General features: G+C 36.5%; 1 protein-coding gene across 3 annotated transcripts in view; it reads right to left on the bottom strand.

The window, feature by feature from the left end:
* LOC109063944 (semaphorin-4B-like) overlaps positions 1-19,392 on the bottom strand; it is a 67,898-nt gene that overhangs the window by 24,801 nt on the left and 23,705 nt on the right. For all 3 annotated transcript variants that reach the window (XM_042743966.1, XM_042743967.1, XM_042743965.1), the window contains exon 2: positions 9,937-10,312. In XM_042743966.1, the coding sequence (XP_042599900.1) occupies positions 9,937-10,051 (115 nt within the window). In that variant the 5' untranslated portion in view covers positions 10,052-10,312. The remainder of the gene's footprint in view (positions 1-9,936; positions 10,313-19,392) is intronic.

Here is a 19,392-nt window from a genome sequence, read left to right as displayed (position 1 = left end):
AGATTAGCTTTGTGAATTAGGACTAGGATACATACACTACACTTTAAGAATGTCATGCTGTATTCTTGTCTTTAATATAAGGCTTCAGCTCTCTTATTAAGTACAAAAAACACAAAGGTCAATATACAGAGCAAATAAAAAGGCACGCTGAACCACTGGGGTTTGCTAAGTGCATCCAAAACAGAAATATCTCAGTATCATCTAACAGCCTACAGATCCCTAGTGGGACATTTCTATAACACTAAAATCTTTTTCTTTTCATTTTACTGGTCTTTGTTAGGCCTCAAACAGAATGAATTTAGACCAGAGGGGAATCAACCTTGTTTGATTTAACATTTGGATAGTTAACATGTTAACTAGTGTACCTATAATGTAGCTTCCCTAGTACAAAAAGTAAAATATTACATTTATTTCTTACTAAGTTCTTAAAATTAAACCTAAAATGTGTTTTAATTTGATGAGGATTGTATGATCTTTTATACTTATACTTGCAATAGCTCCACTTTAGCAAATATACTTCACTATATCTTTAGTTGAACTTTAGCCTATTCTTCCGCACAATTAAACTGCATTAAGTACAAAATTAGTTTACCAGTTTAGTACACCAATTGCAGTGTATTTTTATTAAGTACATATGTAAATGTAAATATTCAAATACATCATACAAGTGTGCATCCCACTGTAGCTGTGTGACATTATTTATAATAACATTAGTATACGTTGTAAACTCTAACATTTGTATTTTTTAGATTGCGCAAAAGTGAAACTGGGGCATATCACATACACATTATAAACAAATTGTATAGGTCCTGAAGACATACGAGTTCATTAAAAGTGTTGATATACAAGCTAAAATATTTTCCTAACCACTCTGAAATGAAAATTGTTGCCCCAAAGGCTAACAGAAACTAAAAGTGAGTGGAACGTGTCTGCTTTTGCACTGTTTTTATGACAATGCAAGCCACATGAATCTGGCAAAAACAAATGCATGCTCATCTCAGGCTGTGTGGACGTTCTCTTCATACAGACATCCTCCATTAAAGCACTGCTGAAATTGCCAGAAAAAGTGAAGACTGTTGATGCTGCATAGGGTATTGGGAGCAATTTACTTAAATAAACATTGATCCACCAACAAGCTGATTTGTGAAAAATGTTTAGTCTTGCAAACCGTATATATTCTTCTGTTCAGATGTCTAAGTTCAGTAAGATTTATAAATTATAATTTATGCAGCAAGGATGCATTAAATTGATAGAAAAATTACAGTAAAGTAAAATATATATATTTTTTCTTTAAAAAAAATCAGGTCTTTTAAACTTTCTATTCATCAATAAAAAAAAAAAAAAAAAAAAAAAAAAAAAAAATTCAAGGTTTCCACAAAAATGTTAAGCGGCAAAAGTGTTTTAACATTAAATCAGTTTCAGAAAGTTTCTTGAGCACCAAATCAGCGTATTAGAACTATTCCTTAAATAAAATGAAAATAAAGAATTAAATATACTTAAAATTCAACAATACCACCACATAAACAAATTACATTTTAAAATATATTACAATAGAAAACAGCTCTTTTAAATTGTAATATTTCACAATATTACTGTTTTTACTGTTACTTTCTTTCAAATAAATATAAATGCGGTGAGCATAAGAGACAAGTAAAATTTACTGACCCCAAGCTTTTGAATACTGTCTGTGTTCAAACACATTTATGGCATAATGTTTGATATAATCTTATAAAAACCCATATTATAAAATTGCATTCGATGTTGTTCTAAACTGCTCCCTTCCTTCCAAAGGAAGTGGTCAGCAAAGTGCTCCTGGGAATCTGTAGGATCTTTTAAAGTGTGCTTTTAGTGTCTTTCCCCTTTAAGGACAAACCGCTTTCCCAAAAGGGAAATGTACTCTCACACTGCTCTGTTTTCATTAATGCCCCATGTTGATGAGAAATGACTGTTGAGCTTCTCCAGAGGAGGAGGAGAAAGGAATGACGCAACACACAGTTTACACTTCAGAAACATTCTGTTCTCTTCCACCTGCGTGCGTGGCCGGGTCTCCCTGCTCCAAACTCAGCATGAAATATTGAAAAACAGACGATATAATAAAAGAGCAGTTTGAAGTCACGGGAAGGACAAGAGAGGCAGAAACAGAAAACATTAAGACATCAAGTATAATCTGAGACGTTCAGGAGAGGGGTTTAGTGTTTGTCTAGTGAACTGGCACAATGTCTCTCTTGTTAGCATGAGAAGTACAGAAGTGGCAGCTTGCACAGACACCATGGTGACCGCTGGAATTCTGGATAGGTCAGACATGAGTTTGGTGAGTAGAACCCACATAAACACTCCCGGTTCAAACAGAGGGGGCCTCTAAAACTAAACGAAGGAGGACAAATGTGCATGACGCCAAGTGCTGCAGTTAAAGGTTTGATCAAAATGTGCATCTAACGAATTCACAAGGTGGAAAGGTGTAACTAGGGTTTTCATGAGTCATGTAGTAACATTTACTTGGAAATAAAGGCTGATTAAACTTATGAAAAACAACATTTTTACACAAACCTGCAACTTACAAAAGTTACTATTTGTATGATATAGTTATATATCAAAATGTACAGGATGGTCCAGTTTTGGGGCACCATGGTGACATAAGGGAGTTGAGAATAAACAAATAAATAAATGCAGGATGAGGTTACAGCGATCACGGAATCACAAACACTTATATTTGTGGGTGTAGGAGCCTGTATGCTTGTTTATGCCTGACGGGTCTGACAGGTTTGATTTATTGGTAAAACTTAGCAGCATTTCACAATGTGGCTCTAATATACTCTAGTCATGCCAAGATCAATTCAATCACAGTGGAAGCGCAATGAAAATGAGTGGCGTCTATTTTGCAGCACACAGCAGTCTGTTAAATTCCTCTATGTCAGACTCAGACTGAATTTGATAAAGCCTGGTTAGCATTGCATTGATTGACAAAAAAAAAAAAAAAAAAACAGGCCAAATTAATTACATTATATGCCAAATTACACATAGGTCACATCCAGAATAAAAAAAATCCTGATATATGGACTTAAAATGACTGAAACTTACAGACTTCAATTAACCTATTTTTTTGTTATCTTTTATCATACCTCTTTCTTTTGTATGTGTAAAAAACAAACAAACAAAAAAAAATAAAGTACTTTTTAACCACAAGTGCTCGTCTTGCACTAGCGATGCGCGTGCGTATCTTTAATCATTATGTAATCACGTTGAAAAGTCACGCATGGTTAGTTCTTCATCTGTGTACTTCAGTTAAAAAAGGTAAGGTAGGGCGAATAACTCTCATTTTCTCCTCCAACTTCAAAATTGTCCAACATTGATGTTTTACCTTTTTTTGTAAAGGGCATTTGACTTTCTTTGCCCATTCGCTTTGTAATCACTGGGTCACTATTTCTGCCTATACGTCAAGCTTTGTGACTTTTCCAATGTGACTATGTAATGCGAAGTCATGGACATGCATCGCAGAGCTAGTGCCAAGATGAGCATTTATGGTTAAAAAGTACATACAGTAAATTTATTCAAAACAATTTTTAGAAAATGACAAATTGTTTTTCTAGATAAGACCCTTACTCCACAGCTGGGATTGTGTAGAGCCCTATGAAACTGCATCTCATTGGTCCCCATTGAAGTCCACTATATGGAGAGAAATCCTGGAATGTTTTCCTTAACAACCTTAATTTCTTTATGACTGAAGGAAGAAAGCCATGTTGAGCATCTTGGATGACACAGGGGTGAGTAAATTATCAAGAAATTTTTATTCTGGAAGTGAACTATTCCATCCATCCATCCAATAAAACGTCAAACTTTTAAACTGTTTTTAAAACTTTCCAACAAGTTTGTCTTTTTTGCTCTTCTAGTTGAAAATGAATTCTACTTAAATTTAAATGAAAAATTGGCATCGTGTTTGCTTAAATTGCTCTAATGATACTGTAGAAATATTTCTTATATTTCCTTTTATTGCATTTTTAATGAACCACACTTAACTGACATGTTAGTTTGACAGTGCTAAAAAACAACAACCTTGATATGTTCAAATTAGTGTCACATGGAACAACATGTATAGGTTTTAATGTGTTGCTTTGGTTGTAGGGTTAAAAAAACAACAGCTAAGTAAGTAAACAAGAGACATTCCTTCCTCTCATGTTGCAACGTGCCATCTGAGAAGCTACGTCATGATGAATGCAGCTGGATATGAATGGACTGTTTCCACATTTTGGAAGCCTTCCATGGTTGACACATAGTGCAGGTCTCTGCTGCTTCAAACATGCCTGATCACCTCCAACAACAAAGAATCAAACACCACACAAAGCTTGAGCACCATACCGTTTGCATGCTATATATTACAGTGAGGATAAATCATTTCAATTTTAGGCTAGGGTAATAAAAAAGGATAAACACAATGGACTGATGTTTGTAACTCAAAAATAGCAGTGGTGGAGCAGTCAACGACCAAGAGTTTCTTTCTGTACCTTCTGTAGATGCATTTCCCAGCTTTACCAGGAGAAAATGGCTGGATAAGCACAGAGCTCTAGTGTAAACCGCTTATAGGTGTCTTTTTAAATAGCTTTCTAATGCGCTTTAAGCACTGCAGCATAGTGTGTATCAAAGAGAGGAACAAAAGAAGAGAGGCTGAGCAGATGTAGTTTCTCTTCCTCAAACCCTGATCCTTCTTGATAGGGAAGTCGTGGCCTAATGGTTAGAGAGTCGGACTCCCAATCGAAGGAAGTGGTTAGAGAGTCGGAAATCACGAGTCTCGGGCACGGCAGGAATTGTGGGTGGGGGGAGTGAATGTACATCCTCTCCACCCTCAATTACCACGACTTAGGTGCCCTGAGCAAGGCACTGCCAATGCTCCCCGGGCGCCGCAGTAAATCTGCCCACTTCCGGGTGTGTGTTCACAGTGTGTGTGTGTTCAATGCTCTGTGTGTGTGTGCACTTCGGATGGGTTAAATGCAGAAGGTGGAAACGTCAGCACAAGGGAGATTCACGCCAATGTTTTTGGCTTATCATCATCATCAATGAGTAAGAATGAAATGGCAGGACGGCCCTTTGGTCAAAGGTGTGGCGTTCTGCAGAATGTAGTCTGTTTTGCATCACTGTATAGGTTTAGAGATCAGAGGCTTTTCATCAGTGGGTAGGAGTCCGCAGTGTGACCGCAACAGTTTCCTGAATTTAACTCAACTAGTGCTGCACACACACTGAACAGTTCATTGGCAGTAATTTGAACCATTTAAACAGTACAGAATCATTTGTTTATTATAAGTGTCGCTAAATATAGAATCTACTGCAAAAAACTGATTCGCTTAGAATAAACTGTACTCTCTGATAGCTGTGGATTTATTTGGTTACACTGTCTGCATATTTTCAGTTCACTAAGTAATTATGCAAATCAGGCAATGTTCATGAATATCTGCTTAACACAAGTTACATTTTTTTGTTTGCAAATTTACACATTGCACATTTTCAGTTTTTCTCAATTGCTAAAACACTAAACCCTATTGTCTGAACCAAATGCTCAGTTGCCTGAACCCACTGATTGAATCAGTCACTCTTTTGGCAAAACCATAACCCCTTTTCACCTGTTTAGACACAACTTGCCAACACATTTTCATTGTGTTGCACCCGTGCTGCATAATGGTGAGCACAGGTGACAAAAGTCAAACACAATTAAAGCACAGATGTCACCACTTGAACACAACAACTCAAAATTGATCACACTTGTGGCTAATGATGTGAGGGAACATATAAAGTAAGCCAGTTCAGAGAGCACTGGTTTGTGAGGCCCTACAATGGATAGAAATCTGAGAGGAAGAGTTCGTGTGAGAGGAGGTCGAGGGGGTCGAGGTGGTCAGCAAAGACAAAGAACAGTAATATCTGATGAAATCAGAGCTACTGTGATTGACCATGTTCTTGTCCATGGTATGAGCATGAGGGAGGCTGGACAAAGGGTACAACCAAACATCAGTAGATTCACTGTATCCACCATAATCCGAAGATTTAGAGAAGAGAACAGGTAATTACCTTTTTTTGACATTATAGTACAGTATGTAAATGTTGACAGCAATAACTATATGACATACTATATACTGTACCACAGTATACTGTAAGTAAATATATGTTTTAGTACATCACTGTACCAGTATACTGTAGTATTGTAATTGAGGGTTGGTCTAACTGTTCGTAGGCCTATTATTCCATGTATATTTTTTGTAACTCCATGTTCTCTTTTTGTAGAATTGAAAGCCACATGGGGGTGGGAGGACAAGTATGTTCTCCCCACACCAAGAGACCCTAATTGTTGATATGGTCTATGAGAACAATGCCATTAAACTGAGTGAAATTCAGCAGAAGATCATTGAGGACCAAGTAAATTTTGAGGCTATCAACAGTGTCAGCCTCTCTACTGTTGATCGTGTCCTCAAGCGCAACAGACTGCGCATGAAACAGCTATACAGAGTGCCCTTTGATCGCAACTCAGACAGAGTCAAAGAGCAAAGATTCCAGTATGTACAGGTTGGCATATATCCAGACACATTCAATGTTGATTACTCTAAGTAGTGATTTACTGTAGTGGCCTAAATTACTTTTTCCGTATCACTTACAAAACTATATGTATTTCTACAGAGGGTTTTTCAACTGGATGCAATTGAAAGACCCCATGAATAAATCTACATGGATGAAGCTGGGTTTAATCTCACCAAAAGGAGAAGGAGAGGCCGTAATGTGATTGGCCATCGGGCCATTGTTGGTGTTCCTGGGCAGCGTGGTGGCAATGTCACATTATGTGCTGCCATCAGCAATCATGGGCTTGTCCACCATCATGCAGACCTGGGGCCCTACAACACTCACCAGCTCCTCATTTTCCTCAATCACATGCGAGATGCTCTGTTAGGGCAGCAGGATGAGCATCCCATCTATGTTGTTGTTTGGGACAATGTGAGTTTTCACAGAGCCCTCCAGGTTAGAGTGTGGTTCAATATGAACCAAGGTTTTATCACTCTTTGCCTTCCACTGTACTCCCCTTTCCTAAACCCCATTGAGGAATTATTCTCCTCATGGCGGTGGAAGGTATATGGACGCCAACCTTACACCAGAGTAAATCTCCTACAAGCATTGGGACTGGCCTGTGGTGACATAGGTGTGGAGGCATGCCAAGCCTGGATTCGGCGTGCCAGGGTTTTTTTTCCCCCGTTGCCTGGCCAGACAAAATGTGGCCTGTGATGTGGATGAAGTCCTGTGGCCTGACCCAGTACGGAGACATGATGTTGTGGCTGAGTAATGCACTTATTTGTATATTTTTGTACTTTGTTTTTACATGGGCTTACTGTACACAAGTGGCAAACGCATAAGATTTCTGTTTTGTCTTTTTGTAAAAGTGCTAATCCAGGTTTTTTTTTTTTTTTTTTGCAACATGCATTTAGCCTTCAGTGAACAATAAACATTTATTTCTCCAGCTTCATGTCCTGAGCATTGTGTTTTCTATTTTTCTACGTAGTGTTTAGTGACTGTTCAGTAGTGTTTTTTAATTTTGATTGACTCGGGGCACGATTTGACAACATAGTTCAGTTTTGAGCACAGAATTAACTGTTTTGAGGTGAAAGTTTGGTTTTGCAAGAAGAGTCTGAGGTTTTGTGAATGTAGCTTGAAAATTGGGTTTTGTGTTCACAGTTTAGAGAAAAGGAGAGCAGCTTTCAAGAAATATTTCTTACCAAACAAAAAAAAAAAAAAATTAGAAGGTAGTTAAACTTGACCATGATTGGTTTGTAAAAAAGACGCAAAATTCTGTTCATGTTTAGTGAATTCAGCCCTGAACACTTTGTGTTCATTCAGGTTTACCTGCATGAAATTTGCCATTAAGGTGAGTGACAGCGTATACAGAGACACAGACACACCGGAACACACTCAAACAGAGAGAATTAGCAGGGTTCCTTGTTGCATTAGACAGGCAGAGGAGAAACACCAGTGAAAAGAACAGCTGCATTCTTTCTTACAATACAGCATGATCCTGGGGACAACACAAGAACAAACAGCAAAGGACAGGAGGAACAAAGTGCTACAAGAAAATGTCAGCCAGTAGAAAGAACTGAGGAATGACAAATGAGACAAGAAGAGAAATGAAGAGAAGAGACAAAAAGTATTAAGAAGAGACAAGATGTCTAAGGACACAAGAGATGATACAAAACAAGACCAGAAGAAAAGTGAAGAGATTCAGCGAGGAGAGATTTAAATAAAGGAAAAGAAAACACACGAGAAGACAATTAAAGAGACAAGATGAGACCATAAGAAAAAGAAAAGATGAAATGAGACAAGAAATAATGAGAAGTAAAGAGAAGAGATGAGAACAGAAGACAATTAAAGAGATGAGACAACGAGAAGGATAAAATGTGACAAAAAAGAGGGGAAGAGAAAGGACGGGTCAAGATAAGAAGATGAGACAAGATCAGATGAGAAGACACGAGAACAATCAAGGTGATAAGACAAGACAAAATGAGAAAGGAAGAGAAGAGAATACGAGCAGAGAAAACGAAGAGAAGAGAAAACAAGACAAAGTGAGAAAGAAGGAAAGACAAGGCAAAACAAGAAGAGAAGAGATAAACCAAAATGAGAAGAAAGGACACAATGAGACGAAAAGACAAGATGAGTCAAGATGACAAGACAAGACAAAATGAGAAGAGTCGAGACAAGAAGAGAGGAGAGGAGAGGAGAAGAGAGGCGAAGAGAAGAGAAGAGAAGAGAGGCGAAGAGAAGAGAAGAGAAGAGAAGAGAAGAGAAGAGAAGAGAAGAGAAGAGAAGAGAAGAGAAGAGAAGAGAAGAGAAGAGAAGAGAAGAGAAGAGAAGAGAAGAGAAGAGAAGAGAAGAGAAGTTCCTATGGTTGGCAGGAGAACAAGACCTCCATGCAGGTAGACCCTCAAAAAAGGCAGTCGACATGTTTAGGCGGGTTTAGCAGGTTTAGTATAACCCCATCACAAATCCTGAGCCAGTTTAAATGAAGGTGAGAAGTAAACGTGGAAAGGATACGCAGGTGGGTATGAATATAGGTTGACATAAAACCTTTGTCCAACATGATGAAGACACATAGGACAAACACACCAAGCCCATGACTTGAAGGATTTGTGGACTTGGAAACAACAAATAAATAGTCTTATTTACACTTCAAACTACACAACATGCCATTTTATGTATTAAATTAGAAACAACTGTGTGTCGCACGCCACTGCTTTAACAAAAACCATGCTATTGTCTTAAAAGGCGTCAACATTCTCCATCACAAAAGACTTGTACCTTAGTGATGAAAACCATCATTTAACACGATCAATAGTACCATAGTAACTTAATAAAGCCATAGTGCAGTGTTTACAGACTCATTGTGCCTCTTCTCTTCGCAATTCACCGAAGCCTGCAAAAACAAGAATGGACGCACCCAAAATCGCCTACGATTCACGTGAGAGGAAGTGGTTTGTCTTTAACATGACAGATGTTATGTTAGAGATGCAGCTCAGCGATCATTATGAGCGAGAGGGGACATATTATGCCACTGAAGAATAGTGAGACCACTCAGAAGTTTATAATAGACGCTTTGTTGTTCTTTGATGACTGATGTGGAGATGCATGTGTATGTAGCCCATAATGTTCGCAATGGCACAGTGGTTTTGTAAACGCGGTAATCCACCTCCATACAAACACGCCGGAGGCCAGCATGAACCAATCAGCCCTTGGTATCTGCTTTCTGTTTATCAACACTTCAGCAAGTGTTACTGTCTGTGGGAGATGACAGGGTCTTCAGCCCATAGCTCCCTCAGAGCTCTTAAGTCGACTCCAAAACAGCCTTTATTTATGGTCTCGTACCATTCTGCTCTTTTACACACTTTCAGAGTGAGTTGTGCATGTGTGTTTCTGTGAACTTACTGTAAGAGAAACTGAGGCGAGGGGTGACGTCATCTTCTGCTGTTTGACCCCATCCAACCAGAAGGACATGGAGGAGAAATAGGATTGAGACACGTGTCATGTTTAGTGTCCACATTTTGTTCCTTGTGTCTCAATGTGTTTTCTTTCCGGATTTTCTGGCGCTCATGAAGATCTTTTCCCTTGCTTGTTTATTTTTCTTCTTCTCCTCAAACTCCTGAAAAGGAGAACCGTGTACTGATGGGACGACCAATGTTCACCTTCGTAGGGCCTCACAATGGTGGATTTCCACCAAGAAACAAGTCCTCAAGGACGGTGGTAAAGCCCAAATCAGTCTCCATGTGCTTGTGTAGATTTCCACACAGGCTTTTCAAAAAATCTGCAACAAACAAGACACAAGAATAGTCACATTAAGATAAACATTTTATTGCTGGTGGGAATTTCATCAAAACAGTTTATACGTTCGTACTCAGAATATTCAGGTTTTTTGCAATCTTAGTAGTCTACAGAAGTAGATTGATATACTTGCTAAGCTAGGACTGACCCTGCTTAAGCCAGCCTGAGATTGTCTTAGCTGGTTTAAGCTAGCCAAAGCTGGTTTAGCTGGGAGGCCGAAAGGCGAAAAGTGCCCCAAACCCCTAACAAAAAGCTTAGACTTAATTAAGACGATGTGTATACAGTTCATTTCACAAGTATTTGTCTATTTCTAAATGAAGCAAACATCCTCTTCATGCTATGCTAAACCCACAATATAGTGTGAGCGAGTCGCTTTAGGTCATGCTTGATAGCACCAGGAGATGTGGGAGCTCAAATCAGACGTCGTCTACCTGTAAGGTCAACTCTCTGTGTGGGGTTATATCGCTATAAATCATCAGTAAAAATTGTGCCAAGAATTACCGCATGAATGAGAATATGTAGCCCTAAGGAACACAAATTACACAATATTTACCCACTGCTCAGCAGGGCTCTATGTCTGTGTTTAATCAGCGCTAATCGCTAAGGTGAGCAAGTTTGTAGAAAAGTGCCCTTTTTGAAAGACCACCACTGCTAGTCAATGGAATATCTATATTATGCAGTATTTTGGATGCCATTCTTCGGTGAGCGAATTTCACAAGAAAGATCATTATGGTGCACTTGTATTTGTTGGTGAACAACAAAAACTAGTCTGAAACAACATGGAGATATCTACTGGCGTAAGCCGGTCTTCTCAGTAGGGTGTAAGGATGATAAGGCAATAAATGAGCACTTCCTGGAAGTGGTGGTATAATTTATGAGACAATGGAAAGTGCTTCATTCTCTGTTTACATGTTAGCTTACAAAGTTTGGAGAACAGATGACCCCACTTTACCATAATCACCCACACTGATTATCATTCATCTGTTCCATTCCATAAAGCACCATTCTGAGAACGGATATTAATCGTAAAGCCATAAAATGCGTGATTTCCAGCTTCCTGTTTAGTCAACCTCATTTGCTTCCATTTAGATAAGCAAGGTAAAGTCATACATGGAGTTTGACTTCCAGGCAAATGAAATGGACTGTAAATAAGCTGAATAGCTTTGCACTTGATATGTGATCTACAGCACAGAACCCAACCCTGTCATCAACCCAATATGTCAGCGGACTAACACTTAAGTGGTTTCCATTACTCTGGCTATATAGACGAGCCTTTTAAGTACAACCACAAAGCTAATCCAATTGCAATTCCCATTTAGGTTTAAGATTTAATATAAACATCAATTTGTATATTTTATTTTTATGAACTGCCAACAGTAAGCTAACAAATAGGGTGTGGTAAAATCAGAGTTAGGGGAAGAAAAAAAAGCAGTCTGGCTTTCTCTATAGGCATCTGAATGTAACATATAACATTCCACAAATATGTAACATTTTAAAAAGTGTAATCACTGAGTTTTAATAAGGTGTAACGGGTGGCCTGTTGATGCCATAACACTTCTGGAGATCAACATATTTATTTGTGCTTTACCTCAAAAAGCCTCAAAATCGAGCCAACGCTGTAATTTGGCATCAAGCTCTAAGAGTGATACTGCAGGCCAATTTACTGTACAACTGCCAAAACAGCAAGGATGCTTTGCTCTAATATAGACAACATGAGAGCACTAGCTGACAGTCGTCCCTTAATAAAAAGAAGACAGAAGCAAGGCAACTTTTCCATCTGGAGCACGACAGACCTTGGACTCCCACTGGGAAGATTCACGTCCCAAATGGGAAAACTGCTGCTTGTTTAAACAGCTTCTCAAAATTGTATGGCACAGCATGAGGAGATAAACTGATTACAAGGGAATGCAGTTTAGATTTCCACAAATGGTCTTCTGTGGAACTGTTGAATCATTGAGGATTGTGGTTTATCCACATCAGACAAGGCCTAAAAGGACAACACAGTTTACTACATTATGTCTGATAATGACAGATTTATGTCACAGTTTAAGCTGTATATACCTATGAACAACATATGGCACATATCAAACAAAGTTGCACAAAAGGACACTATATCTTCACTTACAGAAAATATGCAACCTTGAAATGACATTCTATGTATAGTCTGGTGATAGCACATCAGCAACCACCACAAAGAACTCAATTCCCATTAAAAGAGTTCGCAGACTTCATTGTTTGCTGAATTTGGCATTTGCTACACTGTTTTATCACCAACAGCTATGAAATCTCAGCTCAAGTAAGAGACACAATAACAAGGTCAAACTCCCCCTGCTACTGTCCATATGCTGGGGTTGGAATGTGTCCTGCACTGGTCAAGGCTGTGGCTTCTGCCATATTGGTGCAGGAGACTAGCTTACAAAGCACTATTAGCATTCCTTGCGCTGGCAACATTGGAGTGACATCCCAGTTGCCCAGTGGCAATGTGATCTCATTAATTTCAAGTTTTGACAGGAAGAGGATAAATGCTGCTGAGGCCTGTGAGGAGCTGAAGTAGGACGCTGAAGGTCTCTCTCAAAGAGATTTAATACACATTTCCCTTTCTTTCTACTGTTGGATTAATGCAGAAGCCATAAATCATCTCACTACTGGTTCTCAAAGGTGTTTATTGTCATGAATGATCAAATACTAAATACAGTTCCCCAAATCCTAAAAGCTAAGACCCCAAAGAATGAGGATTATGTTTAAATGTTAATCATTCAGTTAAAATAATGGAAAAAACTGATCTCATTTGGACTGAATGAATATATTTGTTTTGGTAGTTTTTAAAAATTTTAAGATCTCTGTTTTTTTTTTCTTTGGTGGGTCAATCACTGTTAGCCAGAGGAAAAAAAAAAGATACAGCATGACTTTAATATGATTTGTAACATGAAAACAAATATGATTTAGAGACATTTGGTGGGTATTACTTGGAAGGATCTGGGGATGAATTGTCCTTTAAATTATTTTTTCTCCCCAGACATATAAAACTAGTGTGCAAATAATACTGAACTCCTGAAGGGGAAAAAAAGGGAAATGGTTTGCATTATCATAAAGTAGGAAACTTTCATCCACAGACCACACAGATAATTAAAATGATGGCATGTGTTAACAAGTACATAAATAATCTCCATTCAGTCAACGCCCAGTCAGTATAATTCTGTGTTCTTCCAGTTTGTGAGCCATATGTAATGATGGCATCAAATGTCACTTCCATCTTTCATAAAAATATAAATAGTTTACTACAGAAAAAGCAACACAACTGTTTCCAGCACTGATAAAAAATCTGCATATAAGAAAGATTTCTGAAGGATCATGTGACACTGAAGACTGTATTTTTGATCAAATAAATACAGCCTTGATGAGCACAAGAGACTTAAATAACATTAAAAATCTTATATATATATATATATATATATATATATATATATATATATATATATATATATATATTAAAATTACACTGTGTGTATTGATGGAATGGAGTATGCTTATTTATTCCACAACTCACCAAATCAGCAGTGTTTTGTGTGTAGAAGTGTGCGTGTGAGTAGGTGTCTGTGGATGTGTGAGTGCAGAAGCAGATGTTTGAGAGAAGGAATGTGTCGTGACTCAAGGGGACTTTAAAGAATAACTATAGCACATGTGTGACAGAACTATGACTCATTGCTCTCAAAGTGCCTGTTGAAACGGTCCATTGCAGACGTTCTGCAAACTTTGAGATCAGATACAAATGGACACCTATGAATCAGAGTGATTGCAAAACGTGACTCAGCAGCACAGGTATCGAAACACTTCAGAAGTACAGGAAGTAAAGCTGACACCTGTTCATTAACACTAAGTCATCAGAGTAAAGTTCAACATCAGTGTCAACTGTATTTAACTTCCCGTGTTCTATGGAAAGAGTGAATCATGAAGTGCGGGATCTGAGATTGTGGAGTTTTCCGCTGTCTTCCTCTCCGAGCTGATCCCAAGACCCAGCTTAGAGTAATTAATGGCCCACTCCTCCCTGGGAGATCTGGGCAGCCGTAATTACATCCATATGTTCCTTCAAAGATCTTTAATAGCCTAATTAAAATCTTATTAAATGACCAAAGCAAAATGAGAAAAAAAATATTCTGGCTCAGATCAAGTTTGAAAAGGTTAAAGCTAATTTTTTAGGCAAGACTTCTCAGATGAAAAGCATTACATTTAGTTTAATTAAATGGGTTACCTAACTAGATAAATGTGGATAAAATGTAAAATATGACCATGAAATGGCCCAGGAATATCATTAGAGCTTTCTCTCTAAAGTAAAATACCTCTAACGGGGACAGAGTCAGATGTGCAAATATTTCTAGCAGAGATTCAATTTAGAATCTGGCACAGAAGCGTCTGTGAACAAAACTGCTAATGCGATTGTCTCTTTGTCAGGTAAAATGATATTTAAATGAAAAGCTGTTTCTGGTATATTCTTCATTTTAGTGTATATAATTATTTTACTGGTTAAAGCAACATGATAACTGACTCCAGGTCAGCATTCTTATAGTTGTGATCAAAGGCCCAGAGGTTTCCACTCAGCTCTTTAGGCAAATACTACTGTATTTAAAAAGCGATTCTTTCAGAAAGAATGTGTATGTAGTTGAATGCCAAAGTGTAATTTGAGCCATGTCAATATAAATAGAGCTGTAATGTTGCTACTGTCACAGCACTGACTCATCTCTGATGGCATTCCCACTGCTTTCAGTTTGATTTCGAACAAAGCTTTTCTTAATAACACGCAGCATAAGGAAAGAACTGCCGCGGTTTTCCAAGAATTCAGCCTCACTGGAATTTATTACAAAGAAATGCTATTCCCAGAAAAGAATATATAAAACAGCTCCTCAGATGGAGAAGCCAGAATCTCAATGAACAAAATGCAACAGGTGGAGTTTTGCCATTTCAGTGGGTGGCTACATTCAGTGTGCTTTACATTTTCCCCCGCAAGTGCAAAATTAAAACAAGATGATTATATAAAGTGTCTCACTTAATATTAGATTAATCTAAGAATTTGTAGACAGAGAGTGATTTGGCATAGATTTAACAGGCCCTTTTTATCCTGGCACCCAAACAAAATGTATTCGTCATATTCAAATCTATTGTGTTACTCTTAAAAAGCACTGAATATTTTTTATATATATATATATATTATATATATATATATATATATATATATATTATAATATATAATATATATATATATATATATATATATATATAAGCATATTGTAGCAACCACATAAAAACACATTAAAAACCAAATAAAAAAAAATTATAATTAAAAAGTTTCACACATACAACTGGCCTAAATCAATCAATAAGTAATTCTTTCATACAAGATTTGACAGCTACTATTGGTAGCCAATTTAAAAAACAAAAAAAGTTATTTGTATACATTTGTATATAAATTAGTGCGGTCAAACGATTAATCGCGATTAATCATATCCAAAATAAAATATTTTGTTTATATAACATATGAGTGTGTACTGTGTATATTTATCATGTATACATAAATACAAACACATTAATGTATATATTTAAGAAAAATATGTTGTTTATATATTAACTATATTTATATATAATATAAAATATAATGATATAAATATATAAATGTACATACATGTTTTCATGTACTTTCAAAATATATACTGAATGTTTATATATTTTTATATACATAATAAATAAACTCAGTACACAGACATATCTTATGTAAACAAAAACTTTAATTACTAGCAATTAATCGTTTGACAGCACTAATATAAATATTTCTAATCTACATGCCGAAAGTCACTAATAAGCGCTACATTTTAGTATAAATCCAGGATGACGGCTATATCATCCACTGCAAACAAAAACAATAACAATAACAATAAACAATAAACGTTACTGAGTTGTTCTTTAAAAAATCCTGAAATGTACATAAGGGGAATTTATTAGTGACCGCTCTCTTTGAGTATTGCTGTAAGTGGATCGTCCTTAGGGGAAGTAACCTCGATGATTTTCTGGAAGTGGCTTTAATCCATGAGGAGCTCTCTCTTTCTCACAGTCCTGTTTGAGCAAAGGGAGTATCTGTGCCTCATCTTTACTTTATCTATTCAGCACTGGGTCATCGGAGACATGACGCATACAATGTCAACCTCAAATACAAAGGTTTGTTTAAAAAAAAAAGGAAGAGGGGTCTTGAGTCAAGACTTGGGTTGTATATTTATTTTGATGTAATCTAATCTACTGAAGCTATCAATACAGTTAGGGTCTCCTGGGGTTGCCAAGTGTTCACTAAAAATACACCAGTCAAAGTTTTTTGGACATGTTTATTTCATTAAAATGAAGATGCAGAATGGGCCTCCTTTACATTATTTACAGCATTGTGTTTTTCTTGGATAAAATCTCATTATGTTTATTTTATGAACAACGACTGTTCATTCTGTGCTGGAGCAGCTGGCATAAGTGATACTCTGTAATTACTCAAGTAAATAATGCATGCCGACATTTGCTTTGATATCTACACTGCACAGGATTTAATTACATTGATTACAGCTGTGCAACTTCAATGTGTCTGTACAATGGGATTCTAGGAGATTCCATGTGAAGATATCTGCTCAAATTATTATTTCTAAAATAAGCAATGAATGTAACAGAGGGTTTCTCAGTTTAAGGTTTCACACATGCATCCGTACAAACAGAAAAAAAGAGACCTGCCTTCTATTAACTAAAGGTCAACTGTTTTTGGCTCCAATAGGCTCTATAGAGGTTTCTCATGCCAGCTGGGCCGTTTTAAACAGTGGCTGTGTCTGAAAACCAAAGGCAGCTACATTGCTGCCCAGTCAGGCAATGTCTTAACAGACAATGCATGAAAGCATCTCCTAAGGAAACATTCAGACAGTGTTCCAAGAAACCGTAAAATCATAATTTAGAAATAACGATATAAAGTAGAAACTATGTCTCATTAAAGAGTTAATTAATTAATTACTTCCATTGGAACAGGATTATTTTAGTATCATTGAGATGCTATTTTTTCTATAATAATAATTTTATAATACTAAAATATTTTAATTCGTTTTTATTTTCATACTTTGTTTTAATTTTAGTTGAAGTTTTAGTAATATTGTGTTTTTTTGTCATCATTATCATCATCATCGTCTTTATTATTAACTGTATTACAGTAACTATATAAATTTTTTTATTTATTTTTATTTTCGTTTTTAGTTATTTTACTACAAGTTAAACATTAAAATGTTGCCTTGTGAACTAGCTGGCATAAAAAATAAGGGTTTTTTATATATTTTATTTCAGTTAAGTATATCCAGTTAAATAATAAACCTGCTTCAGTATTTTTTCTACTTCCGTATGTTACCTGCAAAGGTAGCATTTTTTTAGCCAGTATCTAAGTGACTGTCTTACTGCTCTAAATATAAAACAGCTGTTACAAAAGTCAAACATCTGTGTCTTCCGAGAATCTCAGCCCCATACTGTGCAAACTCGCTGAAATGCATTTGCGCAATTACTGTGTCAGCGGCATTTTAAAAGCATTGCAGGGACAGAAGATAAATGCTCAAACCTTGTGGTCCAGTAATGATGTTCTGTTGAGACAGTTAATTTTCTTGTAGCCTAGCATCAACAGAGGCAATAGTGCACTTGGCGAATACAGAAACGTTCACTAATAAAGCTCTGACAGTTGCTCTGACCCTGTTTGCTATATAATACATAGATATGACTTGTGGGTTCCATGCAATGGCTATCAGGGGACTGGAGAAAGTTTCTGCTTTAGATCATCCAGGAATCCCAGTATAATTACATACAAACCAGTCTGGAAGAATGCCAGTACCCTGCAGTCCTGGAATCCACCAGCCTCCCACTTACAGCTTGTTTGCTTACTTACTGTGTCTGTGTTCAAGTTAAAATAATAAATACTTGTTTATTTTTTAGGTTTAGGTTTTTAGGTTTAGGTTATGGATCCTAATCACCTAATTATTGACTAAAATAAAATAAAAATGTAAATTAAATAAAAATAAAAAAAATAGTTGTGTATATATGTGTGTGTGTGTGTGTGTGTGTGTGTGTGTGTGCGTGTGTGCGTGCTGTGTGTGTGTGTTTTTTTTTTTTTTTACATTTTATTTAATATTTAATGTTTTATTTTAATATCTTATAATTATATTTTAATATGTTATTAATTCTTGTGATGGCAAAGCTGCATTTTCAGCAGTCATTTTTTCTTAAAATACTGTATTATATAAACTTTAAACTATAATATAAGATATAAAATAAATGTTTAAATGTATTATATTTAATTATTTATATATTTGTATTTAGTATTATTTAATACAATAAAATAAATAAATAAATAAATAAACAAGCATATTTATATTAGATCTAGGAAAGGTATAGACATTTGCAGCTGTGATATCCACAGATTTGCAAATGTTTCCAACCAGCTGTTTTAGAAGTTAAGCCCAAATCCAAACACATGGAGTGACGTTTGCGTGACACAGGTGAAAAGAGCCATAAAAGTAGTCTGGTTTTGAAAGTAGGTCATGGCCTTCTTTACCACTTTACTTCCATTTCTAAATGTTTCCAATTGTTCGCCATTATCTCACCATCTGATTTAATGCATTTTCAGTGGTGGTAATATTGGCCTGAGTGTTGATAAAAGCAAACTTCTGTGCTACTTCTGCTTCCTGTTATGCCTGAGCTGCTGGCACTATTATAATTGTTATATTTTTAGGCTAATGTCTTATATATATTTTCTGATACTTCTACCACTAATATTCAAAAAGACAAAGCAGAGGCTTCAGAGTTAATTAAATCAAGAAAAAGAAGCCAGATCCAATCCTTCATCTTTTTTTCAAAGAAAATAATCCATTGAAAAACAATCTTATTTTTTCTGTTATGGTGTGATTCATTTCTTTTTGGCTGAGGCAGAAAAAATTCTGTTCACTGGCTACTTGAGATTTTGAATGCATGCTTCATCGTCCAAGCAATTTGTAATTCATTCCTCCTTTTATCCTAGAC

This window comes from Cyprinus carpio, chromosome B18 (genome assembly GCF_018340385.1).
Source record: "Cyprinus carpio isolate SPL01 chromosome B18, ASM1834038v1, whole genome shotgun sequence".
Lineage (NCBI taxonomy): Eukaryota > Metazoa > Chordata > Actinopteri > Cypriniformes > Cyprinidae > Cyprinus > Cyprinus carpio.
The sequence above is the reverse complement of the archived record's forward strand: the minus strand, read 5'-3'. Positions and strand labels throughout refer to the sequence as shown.